General features: G+C 37.0%; 1 protein-coding gene across 1 annotated transcript in view; it reads right to left on the reverse strand.

The window, feature by feature from the left end:
- LOC134618537 (uncharacterized) overlaps positions 1–892 on the reverse strand; it is a 7,455-nt gene extending 6,563 nt beyond the window's left edge. Inside the window, exons 1-2 of the mRNA XM_063463983.1 lie at positions 814–892; positions 470–564 (exon numbers count right to left, since the gene is read on the reverse strand). Coding sequence (XP_063320053.1) covers positions 470–564; positions 814–892 — 174 coding nt within the window. The remainder of the gene's footprint in view (positions 1–469; positions 565–813) is intronic.
- Positions 893–14,218: the final 13,326 nt, after the last annotated feature.

The raw sequence follows: 14,218 nt of genomic DNA on the forward strand, positions 1-14,218 counted from the left end.
GACGGACTCGCGACAGAAAAGCCGATCAGCTGATCATTAAGCAGTTTCACGACTGAAGTAGCAGCAGGAGAGCGAGAGGCAGTCGCTCCATATATCGGTTGTTAAGCTTAACGTGGGAATGCTTTACAACCATTCAGAGATGAACTTACACACTTGCTTTACTTCTCTCTGGGATAACTTTCTCAGAGATGAAATGCTGGTTTGCTAGCTAGACTACAAATACACACAGCCGCTCTATCAGGTGACGCACACTGCTCCAAGGTGCTACGGCTATGAGGAGTTACGCCATGTCGCAAGTTTTGTGAGGTACTTTTTTGATATTTAATGGATCGGATTACATTTTTTATTTCTCGCCGATATCCGATCCAGTAATTTAGGTCAGTATCAGACCGATACCGATACGTAATATCGGATCGGTCCATCTCTAGTTACAACTGACCCACGTTACAACTATCCCCGGTCTCCCTACCTGATCCAACAGGCTGCGACACCACCCAGTGAGCGACTCCGGGGTGACGGCATGGCCGCAGGACATCTGTGCTCTGAGACCCTGGTCTCCTTCCACTGGAGCTGAGAGGAACAACAGTAAGCGCAGACAGTGAACTCAACAGTGTGCTACAGCTTGCCCGATATTGAAGAGAACCTACTAAATTTAGCACACAAGTAATTTTTGTATAAAATACTAATTCATTTGGTTTAATTGGGATAACCAGTGCATTTATTATAATAATTCCAAATCAAATCATGCACAGTTATTAAAATAGCAGCATTAAGTGGCTTCAGTGATGATAACTACATAGTTATATTTCTTACGTAGTGGATCCAGATCATCGGGCCTGTTGACGAATTTCAGCGTCGTGTCTCTGGGGTCGTATCTTTTCTCGTCGGTCATTTTAGCTCAGAAACTCTCCGTCCTCTCCGTGGATAAACAATCTGTGTCTGCAGTCAAGTGCATTTGTTTTTAACTTTCAGTTTCCCCCAGCAGTTACCAGAAGTCACATGACAACGCTGGTCTGTCTTCTTGCATCTGTATTTCCCTTTAATTACACTTTAAATGTGTCCCTGCTGCAACACACCTCAATACAATTAGTGGGTCCTTAGCAAGACTCAATAATTTGACTACATCCTGAGGTGGCAACTCCTAACCCTACTCAAATAAATTGAAATAAATGTAATAAAATATAAGTGTTTGGGAAATAATGTAGGCCTACTTCTAAAACTAATTTTATTGTACCATGTTCGTTTACTCATGAGCTGCTGTAACATAAATCAAATGGCTGAATTGCCACCTCAGCATGCAGTCAAATTATAAGCTGTGTATTGTGTAAAAATGGAATTCATAGGATGTTTTTCGCCCTGCTTCGTTCAATTACTTCATATGCTGCCTTCATGATCTTATGTGAATTTGCAATACATCCCAACTGAAAAATATATTCACAAACCTAATTTGCCGCAGGAGTGCAATAGGCCCTAGGTTAATCCACATGTGTTTGTGAGTAAGGACATATTAGGTGTTCTGCAGTAACATTTTTAATAAGTTTCTGAAAAAGAAAGTATAGTCATTTGATAATTTTGAGATTTCCAACACAGCATGTATGCAACATTGCAGACCCGAAGAGAAAGAGAAAGTATTCCGTGGCTTTTAAATTCACTGGATCTGTAGATCGCAGATTGTGTCGGGAATAAACTAAGTAGTTTCCGAAGGATCCGGAGGAATGCCTTGAATTAGACGGAAGGTAGGATTGTATGTGTTGTTGTTTAGTGGTTGGTTAGCGTAACCGGTAAAATATGCGGCTTATTTCTTTTTAAGGAGCAGTTTATTCAGCAGTGAAGAGGTTGCAGGACGGCACAGAAAATGAACGGACATTTCACCAATACATCTCTGGGTAAGATTTCAGAAAATATTTAGAGCTCTTTTGTTTGTTTGTTTTTTGTTTTCATCCTCAGGTGTATTGTTGGAGATGGATATTTATCCAGCGTAAAGGAATTTCGATGTTTCCTTTTTGTCTTTCTAGCACTCGTTTATTTTGAGTCTCGGCTTTTTAATTTAGCTTTCATCAACATCCTTATCATAAGATAAGATAAGATAAGATAAGATAAGATAAGATAACCTTTATTAGTCCCACACATCATAAATGTTTAATAGATTGAACATTGCTGAATCACAAATCTCTCTCGGGATCTGGGGTTATGTTCAGATTCTTTTTCTAACCAATTTCCTGCACTAGGTTGATTACTTAGTTTGGGCGACTAAGATATGGGCGACATGGGCGGTTGCCCAGGGCGGCATCATGGTGGGGGGCGGCTTCACGGGCATCGGCAAAAAAAAAGTTGCTCGCAGCCATGCTGCCCCGACATCATGCCAGCGCATTTTGGGGATGGCATAGGCACCGATCGGTTTTCTGCCACCCATTTGCTGGGAGTAAGGGCGCTCTTCGTTTGCGAGGTGCGCCTGCTGCTTGCGGCACTGGGCAACAAGTGGGCTGGCTGGAGCAGCATCTAATAACTCGCAAAATAAAATAAAAACAAACCAACAAACACGAAAACACCAGACATTATGATACAGACTTTTGTCGTTTTTTCGAAATTCTATACACGAAAAGTGAGCGCGAGTGTCCTCGGTGCGCCTGCTTGCTGCCGAAGTCAAAGTAAACTTTATTGTCATCTCCGCTACATACAGTCCAGTATATAGAGAGACGAGACGACGAGGCTCCAGTTACAGGAGTGCAAGTAAACAAACAATAAATATAAGAGGAGTAAGAAAATAAATATACACTTTGGGACTAGGGGTAAAGGGATCAATAACAATTTAAAATTATCATTTACAGTTTGATGACTTAAACTCTCACACAGCCCGTCGAAAGGGGAGGGGGTCGGCTGCTTCCAAATTTCATTCATAATGATGTAAATCCAAGCCCATTATGTATTCATGATTAGAATCCTGGGTTGTGCGAAATCCCAGAAATAAACCCTAGACAAAGTGAATCTGTGAACTAAGGTGTAGGTCTATTAGGTTATGTTGTTGTGATCCTCGGGTTGGAGGATGGGTGTTCATACTGGAGTGCAACATTAAAACCAAGATGGACAAGAAAAGTTAAAAGCCATCAGGTGCTCAGTTTAGAAAAAAGAGAAAAGAGGAGGAGAAACGAAAAAAAGATACAGGTAAGCAGATGTGTCATTGGATAATGGCAGGTCATCCTGAAACAATCAGAATCAGAATACTTTATTAATCCTTAAGGAAATAATGTGGGTTACAGTTGCTCCAAGAAATTGTAAAAATAGTAACAGTAACAGACTAAACTCCAAACAATACATTATGTTACAGATTTTACACATTTAAGAAATAGCACTAATATATACAGATCACTCAGTTATAAATATCAAGGATTCACTGAGGTGATTATAAATAAATATCAATGAACTTGAAAAGAATATTCTAGAGTAGAAAAGAGCGTGTGTAAAAAGGGTGTAACTATTGCAGTGTTTACAGTGTGTTAGATGGAGGAGTTGTACAAGGAGATGACCACGGGCAGGAATGATTTCCTGTGTCGTTCAGCGGTGCTTTTTGGTAATCTCAGTCTCTCACTGAACGTGCTCCTGTGACTAGCCAGTATGTTATAGAGTGGGTGGGAGGTATTATCCATGATTGTCCGTATCTTGGACAACATCTGCCTCTCAGACACCCTAACGGAGTCCAGCTCCATCCCCACAACATTACTGGCCTTGTGGATCAGTTAATTTAGTCTGTGACCCTCGACCTGCTGCCCCAGCATGCCAGAGGGAATTTTTGCCCATGGCACCAAACAGGCTAGGACTGCCCCTGTGGACAGACACTGGACTCTAAAGAGAGTTTTGCTTGTTCCAAACTGTTGTAGTTTACTAGTTACTGAGGGCATTATACTCCTGGCAATGCTCCAAGCTTAGATGGTCCCGATCTTTGGTTCAACGTAATATAATTTAGAGGTTTACAGGCAGTCTTTGGACTTATTGGCTCTCTTTTTCCTTGCACTGTAAATTTTGGGACATTATATAAATTGGTATGTGCTTTTCCCAAACAGCCAACCAAATCAAATAACTGAATTTGACTAGAAGTGGCAAACTAGATATTTTAGAGTAATATTAACATTGAAGAAAAAAAACAGTTAAACCCCTAATGTAGAGATTATAAAATAACTGTTTTTGGTTTATTTCTCTTTGGGTATTTTGTGATCCAGGCTAATGTTTTAAATATATATCTTCTTTGTATGAATTCTCTCTTCGCATCAGCTAACAGGTACCATGGGCTGATGAAGCAAGGATCCACATGTTACTTAAACAGTGTGCTGCAGGTGCTGTTCATGACCAAAGACTTCAGAGAGGCTGTGACAAGGTTTGATGTTCAGCTTTAAGTGTGATTCTGTATTTATCATATATGAAGTTTACAGTGCATTTGTTAATCAATCATGTTTACTTCATGTGTAGGTACTCTGGAGAAAATCCTCACTCTGAGTTCCTTGATCATGATTTGAAAGCCTTATTTGATGACTTGGAGAAGTATACAGCATACACATATAAAATAACAAAGAAGCTGGGCATCGACAATGGTACAGAACAACAAAACCTTTTTAACACTGTAAACTCCAGAGCAAAGTATAACTTTAAAATACTTTAATAATTAAATTTAATATTATAACAATGCAAAATTGTAGGGTAAATTTACAAAATGACTTTTTAAAAAATAATAATAATATGCATTTGTCACAGTGAATGAACAGCGTAATGCTGCAGAGTACTTTGAGAGGATTTTAAGAATGACCAGTCCTGATGCATCAGAGGTAAGGTCTTCATCGATGTCAAAGGATATCTATACACTGGATCAGTATATCACTTTTTAATTGTGGGGTCTTTACCTAACAGTATAAAATGCTTTGGTAACTTTTGTTTTGAACAAATGCTTTCTAATTATAACTGAAAGGTAATGAACAGGTTTTTTCATCTGTGTTTTCAGATCTTCCACGGTCAGTTAGCAAACAAGACCACCTGTTCTAAAGGTCATATACAGACTGATGGAGATGCACCATTTTGGTATCTTCCTCTTTCACTGGTAAATTCCTGCAGCGGGAAAGTCAGTGTGGTAAGGTTCTAACAAGTTGCATCATCATTGCATAACTTAAACGATTTACTTGTGGAGGAGTACTGACCTTATAATTCCTGTAGCTACAGTGCTATAAAAATGAAACTTTCTGGATGTCTAAATGTTTAATTTAGGAATGTTTTTTAAATTTAAAAATACACACTTTATGTAGTTTTGCCTTTTTACATTACCACAGTGGGTCAAACAATCCAGGTGACTGCAGTTCACACTTTCAGCCTTAATTCAAGGGATTAAAATTCAAATCCCTAGATGGGCCGGGATAAAGGTACATCAATTACAGGCCTCATCAGTGTCAGGAAAATATCTGACTTTGCTTAAGTGGATTCTGTGCAGCGCTTTGTCTCACCAGAAGTCTGAATGATTCCTACGTTTATGTGCCAAATAGTTAGATTTTTAAAATGTAGACACTAACATTTGGGCGTCAGTTGTTGTCAGTCAAGATGATGCCTAAATTGACCAGATATCCCAGCTGTTGGCTCATTAAATTTTCAAATTCTCATTAAATTTTAGACTGTCATGCAAGGGTTCGTCCTCAAATCTGCCTTTTTCCAACTAATTTTATAGCTTAAGTATAACAGAGAAAATAATGGCCATTTTATATCAGGTATCTGGTTTGGCTTAAAATGATGTAAATCAACTCCTCCTTTGCAGCCCAAATGCACACTAACATGAGAAGATATGTATATGTATACTGGTTAGATTTTTTCTTTTCACTTTTCTCTTAAACAATACATCTTAACCTTTGAGTCTGACTTAATAAAGTTAATGGGTCATGTTAAAAACCTTCTTCCTCAAGGAAAAACTCTTCACCTCACCTCACTGGTAGGCACATCTTTGTCAGAGCTAATTTTAAATGACATTTTTCAGGTGAAGGGCATTGAAGAGTTTTTTAAAACTTCAGATTTCTGTGGAGAAAATCAGATGTACTGTGAGCAGTGTGAGGACAAAGTTGATGCTACTATGGTGAGTTTAAAAAAAAAGTTTTTGATTGTTTTATGATTCATTAAATACAATTACTCAAACATATTAACATGTATTGGGAACAGACAAGCTCCCTGAGGCAACTGTTGTTGTGATTTGGTGCTGAATGAATAAAACAGAACTGAATTGAATGTGTTTCATTCAGACAGATGTAATAAAGCATCATCCAGATGTTTTGTGTCTGCTGCTGAAGAGGTTTGAGTTCAACTATAATTACATGTCATACATCAAAATCAACTGTTCTGTGGATGTTCCTGAAACCCTGCAGATACCAGAAGTACATGTATATTATATTTTAATATTTAATCAATATCCTTTTCATTGTCTTTGCTCATTCTGATGGCTGTCATTTTTTCTTTGGGGATCAGAGCCAGAAATATGAACTGTATGCAGTTGTGGATCATTTTGGGGATTTGAAAGGTGGAGATTACACCGCAACAATCAAGATCCAGGAGGAACACGGAGACAGATGGCATAATTTTCATGATACCAGGGTCACAGAGGTAAGACTGATAACGTGTTAACTGTTGATACTAAAACATGCTCCCAAATCACTGTGTTGCACAAGTACTTATATGCCTTAGTGTGTGTGACGTAGCATAACTTAAGCAGCAAGGAAGGTGATAAGTAAATAGCATTAGCAGACGATTTAAGTTCTTTTAAGCATATTTTATTGCTGGCATCTCCCTTTTGCCATAAAACAAATCAATCAGGCATGCAAAAATCCCACTTGCTTTATACAAGACTTTTCCCACACCTGACCTCGTTAGTCCCTACCATTGAAACAAATAGGTTAAACCAAACAATACAATTCTAAACAAAGAACAGAAATAAGGTCATTCATGAAACTGACAAACTCATTTACTCAGCTAAATGGTTTGTAAAGTAAAACACTGCATACAATATAACTCAAAAGGCTAATTTAAAGAAAACAAACAATCCTATACAAAATGAAAAACCCTCCATTTGGTTACACCCAATAATGCAATCATTGACCTCATGACCCTATATAAACAGGAAGTAGTGGGCGGCCCTTCCCCTACACCTGTTTTACACATGGGACCTGCTCAAAGGAACACACAATGGTAAGTATAACCAAACTACATAAACAAATGAAAGATTGAATGAATTAGTGATGAAGTGACATTCAGCTTTAAGTACATTTGCACAGATGAAATGAATATATAACCAATGCTACTACAAACAGACCCGGGATAGTATGTAGAGCCAAGGTTACATGTGCTATGTTTACATTAAAGCATTATGATAAACTATAGGATGACAGAACACAAAATAACAATATATGCAAGTGACAAATGGCAAAATGATTTCTGTCCTAGCCACTTTGTCACAGTGTGGCAAAACAGATCCATCGTGTTATGTTTGATTATTTTTTCCATCATCAGCTTGTGAATCAGCCATTCCAGCTGGATAACACTGAGAGGTAAGTTTTGTTGCTTCTGGTGCTTTTGGTGTTTCCCTGACTGTATATTATTATTTATTATATATTATTATTTATTATCGCTGTTTATTTTTAATTATTTATTTTTCCATTGTTTTTCAAATATTTCTTGATTTTCATGTGAATACATACATACATACAATACATGTACATATATTGTACATCACATACTATAGATGAAGGCATAGGTATTCACTTAGATTAGATAGATTGGATAGGCTCGAGTCCCCCGCAACTCTCAAAAGGATAAGCGAAAGAGAATGGAGAATTGATGGCAAAAGAAGCGTTTTGTAAAAAGTAAAAGGTGGTATCAAATTATATTTAAAATATCTTGAAATACCCATTATGCAGAATTTTTTTTTCTGTGTAGCTTTATCAATAATAATATTGAATTACAAGATTTATTTTAAAATTTGTAAAAAATTCTGCAAAATTATAAATAATTGAGATTCTTAAATCACTGGTCGAGAGTACATGGTGCAAAATTAGCATCCAAATAGTGGAGTAGATGTAGAAACTAGCTGGTTTGCAAAACACTGACAATGATAACTGAAACTCAATGCGCTTAACAGAAAAAATGAAGACACATAAAACAATGTCCAAAAATTGGGCTTACAAAAATGCTGTTATGTATAACATACATAGATTTATTTCAAATTGAATTAAATTTATTTTTCCATTAGATCCCAGACAGCATATCTTCTTTTTTACAGAAAGAGTAAAGGTAAGAACAAACCGTTTTTAAAAAAAATACTTAACTGGTTTTCGTAGTGTGCGCATGAAATGTATGCATACCTAATTTCTAATTCATCTCCCAGATGCTGCTGCTGAAGTGGTCAAGGAGATGTGCAGCCTGGCCATACCAAATATGCAGGTCATACATGAGGAAGCAGCCCAAATTCCACAGGTAAGATGTATCACTGTAGGCAACTCTGAAAACCTTTTACATACTGTAAAGACGTTGCAGTTTGTGCATCTGTGTGATAGTTTGTAATTTGTTAAAGAATTTGTCGCTCTTAGGACCTCACTCAGTTTCAGCTTGGTATTGTGATAGGATGCTACCTGTGTAATCTACCTGACTGCCTCTGTGTAATTTATTTGTGTTTTTATTGCAATTTGCATGTTTTGTCTTGTGTCCAGGACAATGGACTGAATTCCATAGCACAAGGTCTGCCATTAAGCTCCAGCGGGCAACTTTTCCCATCAAATTCAACTGGCAACTCAGGAAATCCAGAAAGCCCTCGAAGTGTATCAATTCATAGGATAAAGGTTGTTGAAGATCTTTTGGTTGTATTTAAGGACAAAAGCATAATGACTGTGACTTTAAAGATGGACTTTGTCAATGAAAGAGCTATTGATGATGCTGGGGTGTCAAGGGAGGTTTACACTGCATTTTGGGAGCAATTTTTGGAACAGTGTGAAGGTGAAACAGAACGAGTTCCAAGGCTGAGGCCAGACTTTTGTGAGGCTGAATGGCAAGCGGTTGGTCAAATTTGGGTGAAAGGATTACTAGATCATGGTGTCATTCCAGTGAGGCTATCAAAGGCTTTCATTTTAGCCTGCCTTCATGGAATTGACTCAGTCAGTATAGACATTCTGATGACATCGTTTCTCAACTATGTCGCTCCTGTTGAGAGATCAGCAGTTGAAAATGCTCTCCAGGGCACAATAGGTGAAAGTGATGAAGAGGACCTGCTTGACCTTTTCACAAGGATGGGCTCCCACTCTCTACCCCCTAAGAACAACATGCAACTTGCCATTGAAAGAATGGCTCATAAGGCCATTCTGCAAGAGCCAAAGTACATAGTTGATTGCTTCTCCACACCTATGGCATGTCTACAGCAGAAACTGTCAGACAAGGAAAGTGTTTTGTCTCTGTATGAGACAAAAAAGGCCACAGGCAAAAGAGTATTGCAACTGTTTGAAACAACAAAGGTGATGCTGTCTGAAAGAGAACAGATCACTTTTAATTATCTTCAGCATTATGTCAAAAATGCTGATGAAACTAAAGCTGAAAAAATCCTGCGTTTCTGCACTGGGTCTTCTGTCATTTGTGTTGACAAAATTCTTGTGTGCTTTAACGCTGAAACTGGGCTCAGAAGAAGGCCTATTGGTGATACTTGTGGTGCTACCCTTCATATACCGTGCACTTACTGTTCTTATCCTGAATTCCGCACAGAGTTTGACAACATTCTTTCCAGCAATTACTTTGAAATGTACGTAATTTAATTCAATAGAAGTGCATTTAAGAAAATACTTAAACCTGTAACTGTTCCATTTTTATCAAGAGAAAAGTATGCTTCTACAGTGAATGTTTTTAAAACTGGCCAACTTGCACCAAAGCAATCTCAATCAATGAACAGTACAACAGGCAAAAAGATAAAATGTACATATGGTTTTGGGGTAAAAAGACTGTCTTGTAACAATAAGCCCAAGTTTGCTTGATTAGCTTTCAGAATTTTTATGTAACATATGTTTTATGATACTTATATTGCCTCACAGCAAGAAGGTCCTGAGTTCAATTCCACCATCAGACCGTGGTCTTTCTGTATGGAGTTTGCATCTTTTCATTTGCTTTGGCTCTTTCTGGGTACTCTGGCTTGCTCCTACAGTTCAAAAATCCTCATACCTTTCTGATCTTTTAAACTGGTGCACTCCTGCAAGATCACTGAGATATGTGGATCAAATGCTTCTAGCTTTTCATCAGAACCTTCCCAACATTAGACACTTTCAAAACCCGTCTGAAGACCCACTTTTATTCCTTGGCTTTTAAATCAGAATGAGTTTTGTACTACTTTTATTTGTCTTATTCTTCTCATTTTATACTACTTTTTTTTATACTTTATACTACTTTTTATCATGTCTTTTATCTCTTTTAATTATCTTAAATGTACAGCACCTTGGTCAACAGCTGTTGTTTTAAAGGTGGTATATAAATAAATTTTACTTTGACTTTGTCTGTAGTATATAGTTTAAGAAATAAAAGTTTGACTATATTTCAGCTTGTTTGTCCCGTACTTCAAAAATGTACCACCACATCCTCACAAAAGGGGTGAGTGATGTCAGTGTAGCATTTCAATTAACTTACAGTTCGTAAAAGGCCGACAGGACAGGTATGTAAAGAAAATGTTACATTCGGCTAAATTCATATACTGAAGCAGAATGTCTAAGTTCAAAAGACCAACATTTTTTTTCTAATGACACACAATTATTAGCCAAAGCTAGTCTAGAATCACACAAAAATTTGAATTACATTAAAACAATTCCATTTTTAGATTGGCTTTGTATTTAAAGTCAGTGAATCCCCTGGGGTTCTGGTACCCCTTTTTAAGTACCATTTGCGTGACAAACCAAGTGTGATACTTTATGTAATATCATCAAATTTTAAGAACATTTTCTGCTCGACCATCTCTGATTTGCATAAATATTTTATAGACTAAAATTTGGACATTTACAATGAGTTCTGTGAAATTTTAGCTTCACATATCAAGTACTTTTCAAGATTTTTTTTTTTTTGAAAGCTGGTCTGTTGAACGACTTTCAGGCCTTTTTTCTGCACGTTGAAATTTGCTGCGATGTTTAAACATGAATATCTCAAAAACTATTAAAGCAATAACTCTGGAAATCTAAGAAGCTTGGAAAAAAGACCTGGATGACTAAGACCATCCACAGAGAGAAAACCCTGGAATTTTCACTGGTGTTTCTTACCATCAAAATGAATTGCGATCTGTAATAACAGATGCATCAAAAAAAATACCTTAGTATTGCCTAGTTAAAATGTGAAAAAAAATATCAATCCATCCTGTAATGACTAATAAAAGACTTCACATTCTAAAAGTCAACCATTCACAATTTTTGAATGGTATATAGTTCTACTTTACAGCAATACAAAATTAAGCATGTATAATATTCAGGTAGCATTTTTTATTACAGGTCAATAATCAAGGGGTAATAGTAGGGTTACTAGAGGGAAACAAGAGCGTGATAATTTCTAAGTTAATACTATGCAATTACCAAAGTAATAATCACTTAATATCCAAGTAATATCACGGCAGCAACTGTGGTTACAGCTGAGTAATGTTAAAATGTTAAAGCTAAAATTTATGTAACTGGATAATAAGGTCCCCAAAACTGCAGGTAATAATGTGGAAATTAGTGATGTGCGATACCACTGATTTCCTTTCCGATCCGATACCAAGTAAAATTCAGGGTGGTATCGACGATACTGATCCGATACCGATACTTTGTACAAAAATGTATTTTATTTATTGTATCTCAAATTATAGCGTCATAATGATTACAGGACATCAGATTACTTGTTCTTATCACTTAATAATGCAGAATTCATCATATAGAAATAAAAAAACCTGAAGTTGTGAGCTATTTGAACACCTGCCTGCAGCACTAAAGGACTCCGTGAGAGACGTCTGTCTCGCCCTAGCAGCACCTGTCCCTGTTCTCCTCTTCAGTTCGCCTCAACATAAGCTCGTCATATTCTGTGATATGATTTACTCTGAGGTGTTTGACAAAATTGTGGTGTTGCCACAACACCTCACTTTCTTCCCACATGTATCTCAAACCACGTCTTGGCTGTTTGTGGATATAAAATACGTCCGCACATAACTCCAATTACGCTCAGCCATTGTTGTGAGTGCGCACGCCAAGGGGCTGCCACATTTATACAGCCGTATTTCTCACATGACTATGAAAGGCGGAAGAGGAAGTAGTTCCTTCCAATTGTAGACAATCTGAATGAAATAGGCTATTTCCACTGTGTTCCTGTTAATGATAAACTACAAATTTACCCTAAAGTACTAAAATATCGATATTTTAATGTGAGAATCGATTCTAGAACATAAATGAGTGGTATCGGAGGAATCGATATTTCAGTATCGATCCGCACATCACTAGTGGAAATACAGCTAGGGTAACAAGGAAGAAACAAGAATGTAATAATGTGGTAATTTCTAAGTTATTACCACCCGATTGCTTGTGGTAGTTTTTGTGTAATAAGCAGGAAACAGAGCTCCAAAATGCAAGACTGTCTGTTTCTATTTAATAACATATTAATAACCTATTAAAGCAAACTTCAAAAGTGTGTGATTATTACCTGGAAACAACCTTGAAAGAATAAATAGAAACATCCTGCAAAGACCAGGCTGCCAGTAGGTGGCAGACTGCTACCTCCTGGTAGTCTGCACTTTCTATTTTATCCCTGGATAAAGACAAAGAAGGAACTGCTAACTTTACCCACCATTTTCCTCCTGTTTGGCTTGCCTCTAGGTCCCTGCTTGACCCAATAACCCAACTGATTATGACAATTCATTTTGGAATCAAACCCACATTATAGCTACTGCTGTAGGACTGCAAGTTAAGTGAAAACTTTTTTTTATTCCATAAGTTATAATTAGGACCATGTCTCTTGTAGTTATTAACTTATGCCACATACTATCAACTTATACCACTAACAGAGTAGCTAACAGTAGGTTAGTAGCTAATGTTAGTTTAGCTATTAGCTGATAGTATTAGCTGATAGTACTTAGAGTAATCATAAAAACTAAAGTTGCATAAAAGTAAGGTTATCGTGAAATAAGCTGACGATTATTATTGTAAATATGGATAGAGAACTAGATGCAGTTAGTTATTTCAAATAAGACATATTATACACTACTGCTCAAAGGATTTTAGAACACCCCAATTTTTCCAGTCATTTATTGCAGTTGAAGTCGTTCAAGTCCAGTGAATAGCTTGAAATGGTACAAAGGTAAGTGGTGAAATGCCAGATGTAAAAAAAAAAGAAAAAAAAGAAGAAGAAGTAAGGTTACCCAAAACTAAAAAATAATGTATATTTTGTAATTCAGAGTTACTATTATTCAAAAAAGTTTTTTTTCAGGGAACATAGGTTAGCAATTTAAAGCTGTTCTGCAGCAATGGAGGTTGATCAAGCCTTGAAAGCCGGTGCTACTAATTCCTGGTGGTTCCAACTTTTCTCGATTACTTGCAACACCCTCTGTCTGCATAAAAGCAGTGTTGGAACACACTGTTTTACCTCACCCTTGTGAGCATCAGTAGAACAGTATTGTACTGCAGAAAGTACAAAAAAGGTGAGAAAAAGGCAATTAACAATGGAAGAGAGACAGACAATCATAACATTAAAAAATGTAAGTATTTCCTATAGAGAAATTGCATAGAAAGTTAAGGTGTCAGTGAGTCCAGTTTCCTTAACCATCAAAAGGCACTCAGAAACTGGGGCAAACTTTGACAGGAAGAGTATTGGCTCAAATTGTGGTCATAAATATTTTGTACTTGTAAATCAGTTTTGTACTTGCAAATCAGGATTTGTATGTGTAAAAAGATTTTTTGTGTGCGTAAAAAGAATTTGTATGTGTAAAAAGAATTTGTGTGTAAAAAAGATTTGTGTGTGGACTTAGCCAAAAAATATGTGTGAAACTCTGCACTCAAATTTCAAGTTACAAGTATAAATTTTGACCCTATCTTTCTTCCTTTCATCTGATTGGTCAATGTCATGTCAATCACAAATTTAACTATCCAATCAGAGAAAATAGATGGGTTTGGCTGTCGGAGGGGCACTTTTTTGAACTGCAGGTCTTTGAAGAGTAATACAGTTTGAAGCTGGAGGA

Source organism: Pelmatolapia mariae, linkage group LG3_W (genome assembly GCF_036321145.2).
Source record: "Pelmatolapia mariae isolate MD_Pm_ZW linkage group LG3_W, Pm_UMD_F_2, whole genome shotgun sequence".
NCBI lineage: Eukaryota > Metazoa > Chordata > Actinopteri > Cichliformes > Cichlidae > Pelmatolapia > Pelmatolapia mariae.